The sequence below is a fragment of the Globicephala melas genome, chromosome 10 (assembly GCF_963455315.2).
Source record: "Globicephala melas chromosome 10, mGloMel1.2, whole genome shotgun sequence".
Taxonomy (NCBI): Eukaryota; Metazoa; Chordata; class Mammalia; order Artiodactyla; family Delphinidae; genus Globicephala; species Globicephala melas.
Genome location: NC_083323.1, coordinates 77,229,159 through 77,251,152, shown reverse-complemented (window position 1 = coordinate 77,251,152; position 21,994 = coordinate 77,229,159). Strand labels below are relative to the sequence as shown.

Genomic DNA, 21,994 nt, shown 5'->3' with positions numbered 1-21,994 from the left:
AGGATAAGCTCTATATAAATCACAATAGCACCAATATTCTAAGAAAAATTAAAACTAATATGTATAAAATACAAATTGGGAGAAAGCACAGTAGGAACTAATGCTGTGACAACTGTAACCAATTAAAAACTAAGAGGAGCTAGGAAGGAATGCTACGGCACAACAGGTACTACAACATAACAGAGATCCATAAAATTCTAGCAATGGCAAGGTCTGAAGTGTCGGTGAATCCACTCCTTTTATCTAAATATTTCAGTGTGGTTCTCAGAAGCCCAAGTAATAAAATGGGTTAAATAGAAACTAATTAATGGTAACCAAATATCAGAACAGTTATGTTTCAGTGACCTTCTAGAAGGGTTCATCATGATATGCCACTTCTTGATAAGGAGATGGGGACCAAGTTCTAAAAAGCCTCAGGAAGACCTTTAAAAGGTCTTATGGAGAAAATTTTGAAATCCTTTAGAGCATTTAATGTACCTAAATAAATAGATATAATTTAGATCTGACCAAACTATTAGAATTATTATAAAATGGTAGTGTTTCTAAAAGTAGGCCTTTCTTCTGGTCCTCTCATTAAAACAATGAGACAACCACCCAAAATAAGTGAGACTGGCTATTGTGGGGACGTAACTAACTCTATTGCCAAAGAAAAATTCAATGATACTAAGTTAAGGCAACTTTGCCCACTTGATAGTTAAGCTTTAAAAGACTTTGAATTTTAGTTAAAACGTTAACAAAAAAGATGAAGAAACATTCTTTACATTAGTATTTATTTAGAAGTTACGGCAGTTCTTCCTTCCAATTGTTGCTCTTTAAGAAGACTGGCTGGAGTTCGTTTTAAGTACTGCTGAGTAAGCATGATGTTTGAGCCAGTGGTTCCAAAAAATGGATGTGCAGATTCACCCAGGGAGCAGATTAAAAATACAGATGACTAGACGACACCCCTGGAAATTCTGACCCTATAGGTCTAAGGTGGTATCTAACAACACCGTCATCCCTCAGTATCCACAGGGAATTGGTTCCAAGACACACTATGGATACCAAAATTCGCAGATGCTCAGGTCCCATAGTTGACCCTTCATACCCGTGGTTCCACAACTTCGGATTAAACCAACCTCAGATCCGTAGTACTCTATGTATTTAGTGCTCACTTCGGCAGCACATATACTAAAATTGGAACGATACAGAGAAGATTAGCATGGCCCCTGCGCAAGGATGACACGCAAATTCGTGAGGCGTAGTACTCTACGAATTTGGTGGAAAAAACCCATGTGTAAGTGGACCCGAGCAGTTGAAATGCATACTGTTCAAGGGTCAACTGTATGTACTTTTATTAAAGTGACCAAGTGATTCTGATGTAGCCATCCCACAGGCATGCCCTGAGAGCTACCAGACTATTGGTTTATCAAAAAAAATCTTAGGGCTTCCCTGGTGGCGCAGTGGTTGAGAGTCCACCTGCCGATGCAGAGGACACAGATTCGTGCCCCGGTCCGGGAAGATCCCACATGCCGCGGAGCGGCTGGGCCCGTGAGCCACGGCCGCTGAGCCTGCGCGTCTGGAGCCTGTGCCCCGCGTCTGGAGCCTGTGCCCCGCAACGGGAGAGGCCACAACAGTGAGAGGCCCGCGTACCGCCAAAAAAAAAAAAAAATCTTAACTTGTCACTTGAAAGCCTCATAAAGAACCTAATAGCTAGACCAGATAACATGGAATTCTTTAGTTAAAGCAGTGACTGGGGTGAGGGACCCTGCTTCACAAACACATTTTGAAAACCGAGCTACATCTTAAACTAAATATAAACCACTGTAAACAAATGGTATTTACTCATAAGTTTTTGGAAGGGAAGGCAACAACTGCTGAACCACCTGATCAAAATATTTAACCTACTGTCAAAGCAGTTGCTGTCTAGAAAATTGCCGTAAGGTTTTCAGAGGGATCCTGAGAAAAAAAATTTTTTTAAAGTAATGACCAGAAAACTAGCAAATCTTGAACTTACTATTGATGGAAATGCAATGTGGCATTTACAGATCTCAATGATCTGGTCCCTTTATAACTCTAAGTGTGTTCTGTGAAAATTAGTTCATCAGAATGTTAGATATATGTAGGCGGGTGGGACTGGCTAACCATGAGTTAAGCAAAATTAGTTTCTTTCTTTACACCCTTTACTCTGCCAATATACTAAGTGACTTAGGTAGCTCAACAGCAAAGTAAGATTCCCAAAGTACCTCCGAATTCTTCAGGCTTACTCTTTCCTTACTAACATCAGCTAACCTCCTCTATTATAACAGATGACTTCCCCATGTTTATTAGGGAATCTTTTGAGAACCAGCTGTACTTAATCTAAAAAACTAGATACCCTTAGAACATTTTCAATAATTTCATTAGGTATATTAGAATCAGCGAGTCTGATCATTCTTGCCAAAGCAAGAGTTTCCTCCCTGAATAGCAAAGAAGAGTAAATGAAAGATCAGTCTGGAAAAGTTACCTGTAATGGCTCTTGAAGAAAATCACTTTGATTGGATAGATTTTGTTCTGTAGATGCTGCAGAGAGTGAAATCAACAGTAAACTACTGAGGGAGGAGAAAAGTTTATGCATACCAACTGGGTGGAAACTAAAGTTTATACTTCATAAAACAAAGCAGTATCTGGCAGAACTAGCTCTCAAGTCCTTTCTATTGTAGTAGAGCTCTAAAAAGAGTCAGAGAGGATTACAGAAGAAAAGGATACTAGTTCCATCAATGGACAAAAGCAGCATTTCAAGGCTTCCAAAAGAAAAGAACTATGACTTTTAGAAAACTGGTCATTGTAATCTGGATGATAAAACCTGAGCTATCATGAGCAGTAATTAGCTGATACACTTTAAGTTACAAGTGCAGGGGTCATCTGGCTCTTCAGTTTTTTTTTTCTCTTTGATCATGTAAAATTAAATATACTTTTCAATTACATAGTTTCAGTTTGGTTTCTTCTTATTAATCTCTATCACTTTTGTTAAGTACTTTCTCTTCCTTCTCCTTACCCTACCCAGGAATTACTGGACCAGTCTTCTGGTTGGTGTCTACTGCTCACTGCAGCTGAACTATGGCTTTGATTATGTCATTCCACCTGAGATAAACTAGTGTAGAACAAAAAGCCTAAAGTCTGAAGCATCAGACCAGATTCAGATCTGGGCTGCATCATTAGTTACTGTGTTAACCTGTGCACTAAATACCACTGATGTAATTTCACTCATAGTTAGGATCCAAAAGCCTCCACACTAGACATACAGAGTTGAAAGAAGTCAAGCAGTTCTAGTCAGAATTCACTCCAAGAAGAATATAAAAAGTAGCAAAGACAACTAATATTGTGTACTTCCATTCACCTATCTGGAGACCTTCTCTAAAATGCAAACTGGTCAGTTAAGTACACTAACATCCTCATGGTAATTTACCTGTATGTAACTCTGATAACATATGTACACATTTAGAAAAAATTAACACACAGACATAGTTTAACCTTAAGATAATCTAGAGTAAAATTATATGTAAAAGAAGTAATTGGAAAAACAGCTGTAGGTCTAAAAAGTCTTAAGAATGAGGACATACCTACTGGGCTACCTGGAGTAGCTGAAGGCGGCTGTGATGATGGAATTGCACTTGGAGGTTTGTCAAAATCCAGAATAGATTCCTAAAGACAAGAGTTTAAATAATAAGTGAAAACAAAGATTATCATTTGTTGGTAAAGCTATTACCATTAAATTATTTATGATGTCAGCTACTTATTAGCTATAGGAATCTAGCTAATAACCATCTCAAGATGTTAATAACTTAGTCTTTATAGGAGAAGAAACAGAATTAAAAGCGAAATCTAAAGTAACTGTCAAACCTTAAAACTGTGTCAGGGGCTTCCCTGGTCGTGCAGTCATTAGGAATCTGCCAGCCAACACAGGGGACACGGGTTCAAGCCCTGGTCCAGGAAGATCCCACATGCCATGGGGCAACTAAGCCCGTGCACCACAACTACTGAGACTGTGCTCTAGAGCCCGCGAGCCACAACTACTGAGCCCACATGCTGCAACTACTGAAGCCCACGTGCCTAGAGCCCATGCTCCACAACAAGAGAAGCCACTGAAATGAGAAGCCTGCGCACCACAACAAAGAGTAGCCCCTGCTCGCCACAACTAGAAAGCCCATGTGCAGCAACGAAGACTCAATGCAGCCAAAAATTAATTAATTAATTAAAAAAAAAAAAGACTGTGTCAAGTGTTAAAACTCCAATAGTAATTCTAAGGCCAAATGAGGAAAAGAAAACTCCTGACTTGAAGTCTTAAACGTTAATCCTAGTGTAGACTGAGCCCTCATTTTTATTATAACCAATGAGAGGGTCTAATTATTTTATCTCAACCACTAAACTAACTCATGCTCTTAGAGACTTTCATGACAAGAAGGCATTCTCTTCTCCCATCTGCCTATCCTGGTTATCCTAAAAATATTTCCAATGTTTTGAGTACTTAACTTATATACTTACAGTGATCGTTTTTGGTCTTTTATTTATCAAATAATCTGAAGAGGCATGCAATTCCCTCACTTTACAAATAAGCAGAAGGTTGGAGGTTAAATAACTTGCCACAGATTACACAACTGGTAACTGGTAGAAGTGGATTTAAATGCAGGTCTAATTCCAAAGCTCAAAATCTTTTTACTATACAAAAATCTCTTATTTGCCTACTTCATCCCTCAGTAATACCATACTATTCTGAAATTCTGTAAGAGTCTGTATGACACAATTGAGCATGTGTCATAATGAATGTCTTATGATTATCTACACACAACAGCAGCAATATCATTTGAGCACTTTAAGCTTCTTACATGTTTAATTCATTTTATTACTCACAACAAACAGGAGTAGGAACTATTATCATTTTTTCAAAAAAGAAACTGAGGCAGAGAGTTAAGTAACTTGCCTAAATTCTCAGAGCTATGGCAGAACCGAGATTTGTACTCATTCTGGACACCAGAATCTATGCTCTTAACAACTTCATTTAATGCTTCACATCAGAAGCTAGCAGCCCCATGACTATCATTTAAGATTCACTTAATAATGACTCATACTTGCATAAAGTTACAAGTTCCTTGAATCTGGGTCATCAGATCCTGCAGTTTTTCTTTCCTCAATACTGGATCCTTTGGAAGGGTAGAGGAAGAACCTACAGGCTGATGCATAGGCTTAGGCACCTATAAGATAAACCCATAATGTATAAGAGTGAAATTCAAATTCAAAAGCCTAATTCAGGAAACTAAGCTTATCACTACATCTTAATGTAATCAAAACACATAGCAGTGTTCATTTATAGATTTATCTCAGGTAAAGAATTTCTACATAAATGCATTTTCTAAGTAATTTAAGCAAACTTTTCATGTTTCCTCCTTCAGAACAACTTTAATGGGAAATGTTTCTAAACATCATCTTTTTAAAGGGAAGGCCCAGAGCAACAGAACTTCCTTTGTAGAAGTTCTCTCATTATGGACATCAGTTACCCTGTGTGCTCTATGATAAGATGCCACTGACTATAATATAAAACACATCAATGATTTTTTTCCCCAGGGAAAAAAATTACTACCTCCACATTAAATATACATCCCATTTTTAACACATATCTGATTTCAGAATCAGTAAGATGTAAAAAGCACATACATATATATCCTAGAGTTGAGGAAATATACTATTATATTCTGTTATACAGTGGGTATACTTTGTGGGGGAGGGGGCTACTGATGTTTAGAAGGTGGTTCGCCCTCCTGCTAAATTTCTTATGATTGCTGAATACCCTGAAATACACCTCATGTTTATGGTTATTTCTTACAGGTATCAGCAAGCCTGTCCCTACCAGCTCCTCTTCTCCACCTTCTAATTCACTGGGGAGTCACATAGCTAAACTTGTCAACAGTGTCATAAAATAACTGTTAATAGACCCTAAGGGAATATATGAAAGGCTCTTTTAAGAGAAAAGTATGAACTTTAGTGATTTATTTCATGTTACCTAGTCTTTTGGCTTTGAACTCTATTTTGCCCTTGACAGTACTTGGTCATGTTCCAAACAGCTGAGATTTCAATACAGATAGAGGAAAATACTCTACTATACAGAGAAGCGTCCTCTCAGTCACTGAGAGACCCTGTAACTTCAATATAATGATGTCTGTGCCATAAAGCACATTAAATGAGTTTTGACCTTTCCAATTAAACACGCTTAATTTTAAATACTATTCAGCAAACAGCATGGTATCAATATTCTGGTACGGTAAAGGTTCAGCACTGCTATACCTAGTGGAATTTTTAATTGCGGTTTTTTAAACAGCTTTATTGAGGTATTAAATTGGGTTTTTAGATATAAATCTCTCAAAATAGTTGCTATATTACAATTACTGTCATAGGATATCTAGTTTATGAAAAAGGCTATCAATCTTCTGCAGGGTCAGGAAGAAGCTAAAATTATATTACCACTTAAAGAGGAAGAAAGGAAAATAAAAGGAGACAAATAATTCTAAAATTCTCTTCCCATAAGGTAGAATTGAGGCGGGGGTAACTTATAAAATGCAATGCTTTGAATTCCCTAAGCAAAATGTTTTTCTCCCCCCACCTTTTTTAATTAAAGTATAGTTGATTTACAATATCATGTTAATTTCAGGTGCACATCACGGTGATTCAGTTTTATGGGTGTGTGTGTGTATTCTTTTTCAGAGTCTTTTCCCTTATAGGTTATTACAAAATATTTAGTATAGTTCCCTGTGCAATAAAGTAGGTCCTTAGCAAAATGTTTTTCAAACTGTTAGAGGACCAAAGATTTCCGGGCATGCGTTTGGCTAAAATGGTGTGGAAGTACAGCAACACTACTAGATGTATATGGAGAACACTGGGAGGGTAGCAAGTTCACATTTCTTAGCAAACAAGGTGGTAACAAGTCTTCAACAAGTCTGCAATGAAACAGTGGTAAATAACTTATGCTTTAATAAAAGACAACACTAACTAGCATCGTATCCAAGATTATTCATTATAAGGCTTCTTATCTTACTGACATGCGTTATTTATCATTAGCAGAATGAGGCCTTATATTTGAACTAAATCTCATACTCCAAAACCTAATTACAGAATATTTAATGGCTATACTTTTCATCTGCAGAAAATTCTTCTGAAACAGAAATAGATAACTAATTCAGATCCTTCCCCAACTACTGCTTCTTCTGAAACAGGACATGAAAGATTCCTGTTTCTTCTCCTGACCATCTGTACCTTCTTCAAAGAGGACAGCCTAATTTGAGTGACTATAAATGAAAGAGAAGGAAGAGAATACAGAAAAATGTAACTTGTCAGAGAAAGGTCTCCTGCCTTTTGACATGCATTTACGTTTCTCACTTCTTCAACATTATGGTTTTTTCTGAACTATCCACTATTTTGATGTTATATCATGTCATTAAAATTTGAGCACTAAAACAATATTTTCTAGTTGTGGAAATTTCACTTCAGGTTAGGCGCAAATGACAGATTAAATCTGCTTCCAATTTTCTAGCGAAAACAAATTATGCTTTAAAGAGCTAAGTGAAATACTTAATACATTAATTAAACATGGGTTTTACTGATCTTTTCCTAAAGAGAACTTTTAAATTATCACTACCACAAATCTCTATTTATGCCTACATTGATAGGAACAAACTGATACAAATCAACTCACATCTTTGGGTTCTGTATTAAACTTCCTGGGCAGCAGCTGGTCATTTGGTATGAGGCTTGCTGTAGCTACCCCCCAGGACTTTGGAGAAATCTGTGATTGTGTTGTTAAAGGGTGTTTTTGACTCTCAACATTGTTTTCCCAGGATTTTGGAGTCTCTGGCGGTCTTGAATCCTGTTCTTCACACGTGGGAGTGGTCCATGACTTGGTGATGTCCTGTTCACTCTGCACAGAAGGTGTCCAAGACTTTGGAGTTTGCTTCTTTGGATCCTGTTCTTTCTGCAGCTGAACTGGCCAAGGCTTTGGTGTCTCCTGCTTCTTCTGTTCCTCTTGAATGTATCCCACTTTGGATTTAAGAGCTTCTTGCTTCCACTGGCTAGGAGTTGCCTTGGTTTTCGAGACATCCTGCTTCTTCTGCTCTTCCTGCAGAGTGGACCTGAGTTTTGGAATCTCTTGTTTCCTCTGTTCTAAGGAAACTGCAGGCTTTGATACCTCCTGGTGCTTCACGGAAGACTCCCAGGACTTGAAGGATTCCTGTTTCTTCTCCTGACCATCTGGTTCGGTAAGCACATCCCAACATTTGGGGAGATTTGGTTTTCTAGCATAATCTGCTTCCCAAGATTGCTCTTCATCTTGTTTACTTGAATAATCTACTTCCGTCATGTAGCGTCTGTTAAGAAACTAAACCACAGGGAAAATGTGCTCAAGTCACAGTCTGTAGAAGACCTTGAAGGGAATACTGAACTCCTATGTCCACTGGTCTGAGCCATTGTGCTAACAGGAAACTTCTAACCTTATCCTACTTGAAAAGAGTATTCTACTTTTATGTCCATTCCTTTCCCCTCAATTAACAGAAAGACAAACTTCAAAAGTATACTTCAAAAGTAGCAACCTATATTTGATTCACCTGAGACTGGTAAGCAGTGCACACCGTGGTGCCACATTTGCTTGACTCAGGCTCTTTTACCAAGGTTACTCTGCCTCTGCCAGGCTTAGGACCCCCTGACCCCCTTCAAGTTAAGGCAGAGGGTAGTTCAACTACACAAAGTCCTACTCTTTACACTGAAGCCTTATGTTTCCTGAATTACCAGCCTTTTCTTTATTCCCATTATATATCAATCATACTGTGATTTTGCTTCTTCCATTCTTTTCGGCTTCCATGAATTCCGATGTCACTTCAGAAAGAGAACAAATGCCCTCTTCTATTACCAATATGAGTAAATTCTGGAAAGAGCAAAATCCCACCCATCTTCAAATTCCAATACAGGGACCAAAACCACCATCACCACCAGCTAACACTTGAGCCGTTCTGCGTGCCAGGCCAAATTGTAAGTAATTCAGATTTAACCTTCAAACCTCACAATAACCATGTGAGGCAGGCATTGTTATTATCCCCATTTTATGTAGGCGGATAACAGACACAGCTGGGCTATATATCTTGCCCAAAGTCATTAAGCTAATAAGCTGCAGAGCCAGGATTCAAGCTTAAGCAGTCTAGCTCCAAAGCCTCAGCTCCTAACCACAACAATATACAAAAGTCTCAAAAAACACAATTGACTGAAAATTACCTTTCGGTACCTTACCTCTTGTGGTTGTATCTCTGGCTGTGCAAGTTCCATAAGAGACTCTGAGAAGATAAAAGGAATATTAAATAAGTACTAGGTAAACTACAAGTTTTTAGACTGATTACACTGTAATTCATTCCGGGCATATTTCAGAATAGTAACAGAAAAAGGATATTCAGAATAGTAACAAATTTCAGAATAGTAACAGAAAAAGGATAGTGCAATTAAGTACAAATTAAGGCAAATTTCAGAAGAGTAACAGAAAAAGGATAGTGCAATTAAGTACATTCAGGGCAGGAGTAATTCTCACTATTGGGTGCTGGTCAAAAGCATGTGGTCTGAGGCTAGTTGAAGCTAGTAGCTCTGCTTATATAAGACACTTTTCTGAAGTCACGTTGTAGTTAAAAACTGATTTCTGACTGAAAATAGGACTATCTCCTCTTACCCACAAACACAGCTTCTTTCAAGTTGGATTTATAGCTCTGGTGCCATGGGGTAAACGAGAAATACTCGAATCTTGCTAGTGGCTACCAAAAGGCTGCTTGGACTACCTCCTTAGAAGTGATATTTCTTAAATAACTCCAGCCTCAACAATAAATAGCCAAGATGCCATTTATTCAAAGTATTTCTTCCCCAAGAAAAGTGGAATTTTGAAAAACATTATTTCTTTTACTGATTTTGGCAATTTTTTTCCTAAATCAGTATGTTAACCTTAGATTATTTACATTCTTGTTCTATACAGTATTGGAATGTACTATAACTCACATTTTAAACAATGGTTTTAAATGGAATGATCCTAATAGTTTAACAAAGAATTCAAATTCCATAAATGCCTCATTTTAACAGTGTACTCTCTTGTAACAAAGTATAACCTAATGTTTCTATTAAGGTTGACTCTGCAAATCATGGTAGTAAAGCCTAGAGATGTGTCCTAAACCTAGGCTTATCCTGGGGCAAGTAAAGATTTCTATGCATGTAGAAAATAAAATTAAAATAATCATTTTACAATGATTTGACTCATTTTGGTTAAGTGTTAAAAATGCAACCACTATAAACAATTTCAGAGATCACAACAAACCTGACTCTTTGACAGATTCAGTCTTCGATAATTGTTTTTTCTTCTCTGATTTTATTAGCATTTCTTCCTCCAATGATACCTCTTTTTCCTTAGCATTTTTTGGAACTGGGATACTTTCAAAATAGCCTGAGTTCAACAATTTAGATAGTAGATCTTTCATGTGTTTGTCTAAGAAAGAGTGATTAAGACTTCGTTATCACATAGCCTAATAGTTCATGGAAAATTATTTGGAATAGAAATCGTAATATAATTTTATCCTAGTTGTAGTATGTCATTATAACAGTCTACACTGAGGGTATTCAAAGAACTGGTCGTACCATGAAAAGGAAATATGCAGTCCATCGTTACGTCATGCTGAATCAATATAAATTTTAAAAATCAGAATCCCAAAGTTTAGCAAGTCACTTAAGTTTCCCTGGGCCTCCATTTACACCATTTGAAAAATGGCTAAAAATCAGAGACTCCAATCAAGGACTTTATCTAGTATGTTATAAAAGCACACATCTATTCCCTGAGCTGGGAGAAAAGTGATTCCTCCCATCTGCCCCCAAGACATCACAAGAAGCAATTACTCTACCTTCTCCAAGTAATTAGGCTTTAAGAGAAATAAACAACACAGTTCCTCAAACATAAACTTTAGAAAAACCTATTTTGGACAACCTCTAAAGAATTTTTAAAGTATAAAATTCCATGATTAAGATTTTACTCTTGAGTTATGCTATATTTCACTCCTAGCACATCACCATTTGATGATCAAGAAAAATCTTAAAATGATGTTATTAAAGTCACTGTACCATAAATAGGTCTAAAGTCTATTTTAGTTTTAATATCCACTAAAAACATAATTCCCAAATTAAGCAGAGTTCTCATACTTGATTTGGGTCTACTATTCCTTTCACAGAAATACTGTGACACACAGATGACCTTTTTTTTTTAAATCAAATTCGAGGTATAATTTACAAAATTCACATTTTAAGTGTACATTTTTAACAGATGTTAACAGTCATGTTACTTCCACCATAACCACGATACAGAACATTTTAAACAACTCAAAAAGTTCCCTTATGCCCCTTTTATAATCAATCTCCTCCCTCTACTCCCTGGCAACCACTGACCTGCTATCGTTCTAGTTATGTCTTTTCTAGAATTTCATATAAATGGAATCATACAATATGTTCTCATTTTTTGTCTGGCTTCTTTCACACAGCATAATTATTTTGAGATTCATACATGCTGTTTCAGTATCAATAATTCATTCCTTTTCTCATTGCTGAGTAGATTCCATTGCATGAATATATCACATTTTGTTTATTAATTATCAGTTGGTGTACATCCGGGATGTGTTCAATTTGGGACTATTAGGATAAGCTGGTATGAACATTCATGTACAAGTACTCATGTGAATGTATGTTTTCAATTCTCTCCGGTACCAGAAGTGTAACTGCTTGGTTATATAGTAAGTGCATGCTTAATTTTATAAGAAACTAACAAACTAGTTTCCAAAGTTTTTGTATCATTTTGCATTCCAGCCAAGCAATAAATTTCTGTGGTTTAAACTTTAAAGGACTTAGAAATTGAGATAGTTATTCATACTTAAATATTTTTAAAAAGGAAGCAATCACTAGTAATAAAAATGTTTACCAGCTTCCAATGAGTTTTCATTATCCTAAACTAGTACACAAAACTGTGTACTTCATGTCCAAACATTTGTACTTGGTCATTTGGCCAAAGCCTATCTAGGAAGCCAAAAGGACTCTTTCTCCCCAGATCATTTCCAGACCAATAGACAACAATATTTCAATAGACTATGTAGCCAAATCATTCTTATTTTCTTAAGCAGGTCTGATAGATAAGCCTTGATATTAACAATATGTGGATTTAAGATTTGTAAATAGAACAGGTACTACCACACACAATAGAGAACTGAACCCCAAAATGCTCAAGCACTAGTCCCTAGCTCTTGTTCCCAAATGACAGTGACTCGTCACCTCAAAACTCTCCCTAGGCTCCATTTTAGCGAGTACAATTATACAACAGCTGCTTTTAACAGAACTAAACAAAGATATCATTCTGCCGATGAATCTAGTATTGTCAGACATGTAAGTTCTGATGGACTGACACAGTTTCGGCCCTCAATATCATACTAAACTCCTAGATGTAAAGTTTAGTATTTACTGCATAAGTCCAGAGTAGAGAAAACTCACATGTCGTTCCTACCACTGCTTTCTCACTACCTTCCAAAAGGTCCCAAAAGTACAAGGATGACTGCTCCATCTGGTCTTCAACACTGACAAGGAAAAGCAGCAGCAGAACAAAGTGGCTTTAGAGGCACATATATTTATATATGGAGCAGTACAATTTATACAATATAACCCATCAACAATTAAGACATTCAATGTTAATTTTGTGTTTTTTTACTCTTTGGAAATGAAAAATTGAAATTTTATAAAAGATGACTAAATACCCATTTATGGATTTCAAACGTTCAGCATTTTTCCTTAAAACAACTAAAATAAAGATTTTACCAAATACAGCTATTAAGGAATAGAACAAAAAGAGTTTAAAGCAATCAGTGTGGTATCCTTCATTATCAAGTATATGCCCTAGATAAAAAAAAAAAAAAAAAAAAAAACAGTGGAATGGAAATATTAAGAGCTGCATTTGTCTTTAAAGAGAGCAGCTCATTTTTCAAATTGTTTCACTTACATTTCACATATTAAAGTAAGCCACATTCCTTGGATCTACCAAACTGAAGCAAGAGAAGGAAGCATCCAAATAGGTAATGATGATGGAACAGACTATTGGGATGGGAATAAATATATATATATGGCTATATATAAGTAATTAAGAGTTTTATCAGGTTTCTTCCTGCACTGATAGGGCTAATTTCTAAAGCAGTTGAAATCTAACTGCTTTTGCATGGCTAACAGACACAGCATTGAAACAACCTGTATCTAACAAACCAAAAGCATACAGCTTCTGCTCATTAGCTGATTTACTCCATCTAAGCAAAAACAGTAAATAGATACTGTAGGAGAAAAAAATTGGGTTGCCTCAATTTGCTGGTTTTATATTTTAAATTATCAGATTTGTTTCTCAGTATTTACTCACAGCCTGAGAAGAACACTCAATAATTCTTACTTTGACAGTTTAGTGATACTAATCAAGTTAAATTTTATTCACCTCCACTTAAGTACAGCAGTAGTAAGGAGGCAAAGACTCTCAGGTAACACAACAGCCTGATATAATTACAAAAAATTTTTAAGAATATACATAATTAGTATTATGGTTAATACCTATACAAGGTTAAAACCTGATCAGACATTTTAAAAATCAGTGTTACAATAAAGAAGCAGGTTAATGAGATCATTCAAATTCACTTTCTTAGTAGACAGGCTATCAACCTCGTGAGAGTCTGGGCCGGCCAACGTTTCCAAAGCTGAATATATATATATATACACATACACACATACATATACATATATACATGCTGAAAAGCTAGACTAAAGTGTTATGTGTCCTGTTTCAGGAAAATATTTTCATTAACTTACCTCAGACTTTCATTTCTTTCAGGACAGGTCAATTTTGAAAATTTAATGAGGTAGTCAAGTTCTTTTAAAGGCAAATACACTGCACCATTCAAGCCCCCTTTGAAGTCTTTCTGTACATGTTCCTGCATCAAGTTCTGTAATACATACTGAACTTGAAGTATAGTGCGAAGCTTTTTCTTCTCAGCCTCAAGTTTTAGCATGTGCTCCCTTCTCTGGGCTTTCTTCTGCGCTTTAAGCAGCTGTTAAAACAAACGCTAATTAAGACTGACAACTCTCCACAACCCATACTAGCAATCCATTCGTCTACAAAAGTCCAATCCCAAAGAGTTGAGATTAGATGATAAATCTCAAATATATAACACTGACTGTGAAACTGACAAGGTCATTTAACCGCCTGCTTGCTTTTTGAGCTAAAGAAGTCACCGAATACTTAGCTGGTTTGTCTCAGCTAACCAAAGCTAAAGAAGTCCAATATGTGACTCCCAACCCCAGGCTGAACCTAGTACCTCTACTATCACCATGATGAGAAGCAAAGTACCTATCGTTAATGTCTATATTAATCATAAGGTTTTACTTTTCCATATTATGTATACCAAGCCTTTTTAGGCTAAGTATTTTAAGAAAATGCTTCAGTTTAGTTTGGGGTTTTTTTTAAATCTTATGTTCCAGGGGAAGAGTATTTAAAATGGTTGATTTTCAACCAACCAAAGAAGACTGCTTAAAGCATAAGGAACTGAAAACCAAACAGAAATAAAATGTCTTACAAATGTAATGCCAAAAAAACAGCCACAGCAAACAGGGGTTTTTTTAAGCAAAACTGAGAGAGTTTTCATAATAGTTTGTCATGGAAACACACATGGAAAATTAGTGGAATGTAAGTTTTCCCTCAAATGCGTGTGTGTGTGTGTGTGTGTGTGTGTGTGTGCGTGCGTGCGCACGCGTGCGTGCGTGCGTGCGTGTGTGTGTGTGTGTGTGTGTGTGTACTGAGCAGCTCCGAGTCTACTCTAAAGCTTACAACTGTAATACCTTAAAGTCTGATATAATATGTGGGTTCCAAAAGTGGCTTCTCATTTATAAAACACCAATAACAGAAAGTACCATCTATTTCCACTGAGAAACCCAAAAGGTCTTTTCTCCCCATAGGTGTTTTTCTGTTTGTAATGTTTCCAACGTACTGGATATTTTCCAAGGTATGAAAATTAAGATAACAAAAAAAAAAACTTTTATATTTTTCCTATAGATGAGTTAAAGTACTTTGATTCAGCATCAACATTTAAAACTCTACAAAAGAGACATTCATAAATCCTAATCAAGATGGGGCCTTAAAAAAAAAAAACCTCAGGAAAAAGATTCATTATGGCATTATTAATTCCTCTCTACAGGGTATGAAAGCAACTTAATAAATATGACTTGTGCTACTACCAGGGACAAGAGACAATGGCTGAAGATAAAATTTTAAGAGTGAGAAATGGACTGGTTGGGGGTTACGTGGGCAAGGGTATTTTCTTCAGGACGGCAAAGGCTCAGAAAAGCTTTTTCCAAGACCTTAATATGGACTTACACCAATAACACTTACCAAACTCAGCTTCTGCTTGAGAGGAGGAAAGACGATAGAGGTGGCAATTCTAGCTCTCCAAGACAGTGGGATTCCCTTGGACACAGATTCATGATGGTATAAGAAAAGGCAGTTGGTGCTGAGGACATCTTCAGGACTATATCACATGATTACCTCAGATCTCTCTTTGGCCACCTCCCAGGGTTGGATTAGGTGTTTTTATGGGCTCAGGTCATCCTGAACTTCCCCTATCAAAGTATCTATTATATGAAATGCTTATCTTTTTCTTTAGCTGCATCCCCCTTACGCTTCAGCTCCATGATGGCAGGGACTATACCTCTGTTGTTCACCAGTACATCACTAGTACCCAGCACAGAGTCTGACACATGACAGAACCTCAAATATTTATCGATTCTATCAGGTATCAAGTAAGAAACATGCTGTCTCCTACGTCATAATCAGATGTCATGAAAACCACTGACAGCAGCCTATTCTTATTTATGTGGAAACTAAGAAATCAGGTGACTTCTCTTCTTTCAGTTGAAAACTGATTTAGAAAGAAGATATGAAGTAAACTGCTGTCAACCAATAGCACCAAACCATAAAATTTATTTTCTGAACCATGACTTAGAATGATAAATCCCCAAAGGACAAAGCTCATATCATGAAGATAAAGAGAGATGTGGTGGGCTGAAGGCTTCCAACTTTAGTTTGAAGGGAAAGAAGAAAATGCTACACAAACTGCAAAACAGGCTACCATAGAAGAGGTCTGACGAAAGAGTTAAAAAAGAAAGCCCCCAAATTCCTAGGCTGGAAGGTACTTCGCTATAAAAATTGTGAACCTTGGACTTCCCTGGTGATGCAGTGGTTAAGAATCCGCCTGCCAATGCAGGGGACATGGGTACCAACCTTGGTCCAGGAAGATCTCATATGCCACAGAGCAACTAAGCCCGTGCGCCACAACTACTGAACCTCTGCTCTATAGCCCACACGCCACAACTACTGAAGCCCAGGCACCTACAGCCCGTGCTCTGCCACAAGAGAAGGCACAATGAGTAGCCCCCCCCCACTCACCGCAACTACAGAAAGCCCACGCACAGCAATGAAGACCCAACACAGCCAAAAATAAATTAATTAATTTTAAAAAAAAAGTGAACCTCCATAGGTGCCTGGCACATGGATGGTGTTTAAAAAAAGATTTAAATCTAAATATTTGCAAATGAAGCAACTGACAAAGGATTAATCTCCAAAATTTACAAGCAGCTTATGCAGCTCAATAACAAAAAAACAAACAACCCAATCCAAAAATGGGCAGAAGACCTACATAGACATTTCTCCAAAGAAGATATACAGACTGCCAACAAACACATGAAAGAATGTTCAACTTCATTAATCATTAGAGAAATGCAAATCAAAGCTACAATGAGATATCATCTCACACCAGTCAGAATGGCCATCATCAAAAAATCTAGAAACAATAAATGCTGGAGAGGGTGTGGAGAAAAGGGAACCCTCTTGCACTGTTGGTGGGAATGTAAATTGATACAGCCACTGGGGAGAACAGTATGGAGGTCCCTTAAAAAACTACAAATAGAACTACCATATGACCCAGCAATCCCACTACTGGGCATATACCCTGAGAAAACCATAATTCAAAAAGAGTCATGTACCAAAATGTTCATTGCAGCTCTATTTACAATAGTCCAGAGATGGAAACAACCTAAGTGTCCATCATCGGATGAATGGATAAGGAAGATGTGGCACATATATAAGATGGAATATTACTCAGCCATAAAAAGAAACGAAATTGAGCTATTTGTAAGGAGGTGGCTAGACCTAGAGTCTGTCATACAGAGTGAAGTAAGTCAGAAAGAGAAAGACAAATACCGTACGCTAACACATATATATGGAATTTAAGAAAAAAAAATGTCATGAAGAACCTAGAGTAAGACAGGAATAAAGACACAGACCTACTAGAGAATGGACTTGAGGATATGGGGAGGGAGAAGGGTAAGCTGTGACAAAGCGAGAGAGAGGCATCGACATATATACACTACCAAACGTAAGGTAGATAGCTAGTGGGAAGCAGTTGCATAGCACAGGGAGATCAGCTCGGTGCTTTGTGACGGCCTGGAGGGGTGGGAGGGAGGGAGACGCAAGAGGGAAGAGATATGGGAACATATGTATATGTATAGCTGATTCACTTTGTTATAAAGCAGAAACTAACACACCATTGTAAAGCAATTATACTCCAATTAAAGATGTAAAAAATAAATAAATAAATAAATAAAAAGAACATGATACATTGAAAAAAAAACACCTGAGTGGAAAATGAAAATTTGACAGGGTAACTCAGAAAAGAGAGTTAACAGAAATTTTTAAGTATTATAAAAATATACTTCAAACCTCCAACCAGAAGGCAGATATAAAAGATCTTTTTTTTAGCACAATGGACCAAAACTAAATAAACTTAACATATGGGGGGTGGGGGGACGGGGAATCAATCACACAAGAAAAAAAATGACTTAGAAGTATTGTATCTAAAACAGCCTAGAAGTATTTAACAACTGTGAAACTAACAGAAAGTATTATAATTAAGTGATGAATAAGTAAACACGAGTTAAAGTGTGCTATGGATAACAAAGCTAATATCATCTTAGACTTGCATTAACAGAATTATCCAGAAAACAGAAGGAAGTGTCTCTATACTACACTATTTTAGGTTTCACAATACCTTTCAAAAGTTAATTAAGTCAGACATCCAGAAGAGAGCAACTCAGAACTATATTTTACAAGGATTAAGATGGTAGCTGTCTTCAGCTTCAGAATGATGTTTTGGGGTTTTTATTTTTTTATTGGTTCTTTTTTGATGCCACAGGAATGGAGAAGAGAATTTTAATTCGCCAAACAAGAAAATATCCCAAAAGTAGAAAAGACTATCTTATGAGGCATGCTCCCCATCTCAGAAATGAATTTACCAAATTATTTCCTCAATTGGTAGAACATGATCTTTCAAGGGCCATCTAACACTAAGATTCTAAAACAATGAAGAATACTTCATTAATGAATGCTTAAGACTTCACTATTAATTACTGATTAAATCTGTGGAAGAGAAAAGTTTGAGTTGCCAACACAGAGCAATTGAAACAAGCAGTGGGACCAGACTTAACGCTATTTAAATGTAAGATGAACCATAAATTTTCCTGGTAATAACTACCACGCTCTCAAGAAGAGTCTACCAGTAACGCTAAACTTACAAGCCTATGTAATATAAATTTTCAAGCCTATATTCTAAAACGTCTTTAATAAATGTTATCTGTCAAAATAGTTTTCATGCCCCTTCTCAATGATTTCCGTAATTCCACAGTGAAATAATACACATTAGATAACTAACACTTTATTCACAATGCTTCATATTCAGATAACATTTGTGCTGAGACTCTAGAAATCTGAAAACACTAGTTCTTCAGAAACTATACTCCTCCCCACCTCCCCCGATAAAATATCAGCAGGAATGAGATGAACAATAACCAAACACCATTATCAGACACTTGATATTTTCTTCAAGATCAGTGGTTAAGTTCGTTTTAGGAAAAGCAAAGAAAACATACTCACATCTTGGCTCAGTCCAGAAAAGGTTTTCTGAAGCTCCTTGGCAAATTCTAAGTTATGTAGCACTTCTTCATATTTCTCAACTGCTTCCTACCGAACAGGATAAAAAAAATCAATTCTGTGAACTTCTAAGTACAAATATCTCAAAATAAGTTCCTTAATAACAGCAGAGGAGATTTAAGACTTTAGGAACTAGCCATTTACTATACATACTCAAAAAAAGTATGGAGAAAGTATTTAATAGAAGTTACATAAAGTTAAATTTAAAAATTCAATTGTTTATGCTAGAAATCTGAACCATAATAATAATAAAGCTGACTATCTATAAAGTCTAAGGTCAGAGAGGCCTGTGGGTTTTAAGAGCACTGAGCCAATAGGATTCCTCTGTCAATATTCATTCACTACACAAATATATTACACATATAGCACAGTGAGAATCACACAGATGAAAGCAACCTCAAGAAACTTATACTATGGTAGGAAAGACTTGTAAATAATTACCTATAACAGACAAATTAAGTATTGTGACAGAAATATTGTATATATATATATATATATTTTTTTTTTTGGCCACACCGTGCAGCTTGTGGGATCATAGTTCCCCAACCAGGGATTGAACCCGGGCCCTCAGCAGGGAAAGTGCAGAGTCCTAACCACTGGACTTCCAGGGAATTCCCTGTAAATTTAAAGAGGAAAATTTTCTTTGAGATTTCACAGATGAACGAAGTTGATAATTAGAGAAGGGGTAGGTTGTTTTGTTTTGTTTTTTAATTCGGGTATAGTTGTTTTCCAATGTTGTGTTAGTTTCTACTGTACAGTGAAGTAGAATTCCCTGTGCTATACAGCACGTTCTCATTAGTTTTCTATTTTTTTGGTGGGACTTTACCTCAAAGGGCCATTATGAAACAGAACAAGATGGGGAACTTGTCCAATCAGACAAAGGCATATTACAAAGCCTCCATGGTTAAAATAATATAATATTCCACTTCTGGGTATCTACCCAAAAGAAATTAAAACATATGCCCACTTAAAGACCTGTAAGTAAATTTATATAGTACATTATTCATTATAGCCCAAAATAAAAACAATCCGAATATTCAGCAACTGGTAAATGGATAAGCAAAATGTGTTATAACCATACAAAGGAATTCTAGTTAGCAATGAAAATAAATGAATTACTGATACATGCTATAACATGAATGAACCTCAAAAACATAATGGTAAGTCAAAAAAGCCGGATGCAAGACTTTATTTTATATGAAATATCCAGAAAAGCCAAATTTATAGAGATAGAAAGCAAATAAGGGCACAAAAGAGAACTTGAAGGGGTTATAGAAATGTTCTAAAACTCGATTGTTGTGATAGCTGCATAACTCTACAAATTTACTATAAATTATTGAATTGTACGTTTACAATGGGTTAATGTTATAATATATTTATGATACCTCAATAAAGCTGTTTTTAAAATAATCTGATAGTACTATGTCTTTATAAATGTACAGAACAATAGGAACTCCTGTGTACTCCTTGTCTTAGCATAAATTGGTACAATAATTTTGGAAAATAGTTTAACATTTTTACTATGAAGTTAACTATGGGTATACCCTACAACCCAATGATAGGTATACACCCTGAAGAAATCTTACACCTGTACCTCAGTAACACATATAAGACCAATCAAAGTAGAATGCCAAAAAATAAACAACTCAAACATCCATCTATTTACAGACTACTAAGTAGAGAAAAACAGATGAAATATAGCTACTTGCATCAATATAAAAATCCTAAACATAATGAATAAAAATGATAAACTGAAGAATATACAGTATAACATTTATCATAAGTTTCAAAAAAGCAACCCTAACAGATTTAAGGACAACAAATTAGTCCTGTTAAAACAAAAGGAAGGGAATGAGGGGGAAAAGTTCAAGGTCAGGTTACAGGAAAGAGAGTTCTGCAAAGGAGCTTCAGTGTTGTTGGTAATATACTATTTGGGTTGAGCAGTGGGTTCTGACACTTGCTTTATTATGCATTGTAATTTACGTGCAATACTTTGTTTGGACTACATATTTCTTAATAAAACAGGTAGAGAGGCCTTCCAAATACAGAACCAAGAATGCACAGATAACATAACCATATCATACAGTCCTCAAAGGGATGTAAAACTAAAAAGGAATACCGCTTCATATCTACTCCCAAATGGTATTAACTTTGACTCAAGAAAAGCAAAATCAAATGGGAACTACCTCGACTTCCCATCATCAAATGTGGATCCATCCTTTCTTTCTCTCTTTCTTTATATACTGGAGGAGATGTCCTTCCACCTGTGCCCTGGATCCTATTCAATTCTGCCTTCATGGGAGATCTTACTCTGATTCTCTCTTTAATGTCTTGAGCCTCTCCCTCTCTGTTGATGCTGAAACCAGCATTTAACAAGTTCAAGTCTCCCCCAACCTAAATAAGAAAAATAAAAAGTGCCTTTCTGGCAACCACATCCTTCCAGTCTCAGACATATATCAAAAATGCCTACACAGTTTCCATTTCCTCCTCAGCCCTTATCAACCTGAATTGTTTCCACCATTCCACCAGAACTGTCCTGGCTAAAGTCAGCGATGTCAGTCCCATCCTTTAAACCTATGCATCTTGTATAGCTCTCATTTTGGTTAACTTCTCAGAAGACTTCAACATAAAGGCATCCTCCTGCTCTACTAAGATCCCTTGTTTTTTTGTAACACTAACTTCCCATTTCTCCAGCTTTTTATTTACCGGCAATTTTTCCATTAACTATTCTCACCTCAGTTTTTAAGCACTTATAAAGATAATAGGACCTACATCACAGAGATGTGCAATTTAAATGATTTCACGTTTATAAATCACTGAGAATGATGCCTGGCCCGAAAGTAAGTTCACTATCAATATTTTTAGCCACTATCAATA

At 36.4% G+C, this 21,994-nt stretch overlaps 1 protein-coding gene and 1 non-coding gene across 21 annotated transcripts in view; one reads left to right on the top strand and one right to left on the bottom strand.

Moving 5' to 3' along the window:
* CAPRIN2 (caprin family member 2) overlaps positions 1 to 21,994 on the bottom strand; it is a 42,223-nt gene that overhangs the window by 12,031 nt on the left and 8,198 nt on the right. For 18 of the 20 annotated variants that reach the window (XM_060305702.1, XM_060305701.1, XM_060305695.1 and 15 more), the window contains exons 4-12: positions 19,061 to 19,147; positions 13,891 to 14,129; positions 12,544 to 12,626; positions 10,340 to 10,507; positions 9,280 to 9,323; positions 7,700 to 8,377; positions 5,085 to 5,207; positions 3,579 to 3,660; positions 2,483 to 2,538 (exon numbers count right to left, since the gene is read on the bottom strand). In XM_060305702.1, coding sequence (XP_060161685.1) covers positions 2,483 to 2,538; positions 3,579 to 3,660; positions 5,085 to 5,207; positions 7,700 to 8,377; positions 9,280 to 9,323; positions 10,340 to 10,507; positions 12,544 to 12,626; positions 13,891 to 14,129; positions 19,061 to 19,147 — 1,560 coding nt within the window. Of the gene's footprint in view, positions 1 to 2,482; positions 2,539 to 3,578; positions 3,661 to 5,084; positions 5,208 to 7,699; positions 8,378 to 9,279; positions 9,324 to 10,339; positions 10,508 to 12,543; positions 12,627 to 13,890; positions 14,130 to 15,466; positions 15,542 to 19,060; positions 19,148 to 21,994 lie in introns of those variants that run through there. The other 2 variants (XM_030830447.2, XM_060305698.1) reach the window with 2 other exon arrangements.
* Positions 1,144 to 1,250, top strand: LOC115839175 (U6 spliceosomal RNA). The gene has a single exon (XR_004033946.1). It is a non-coding gene; the product is annotated as a U6 spliceosomal RNA (small nuclear RNA).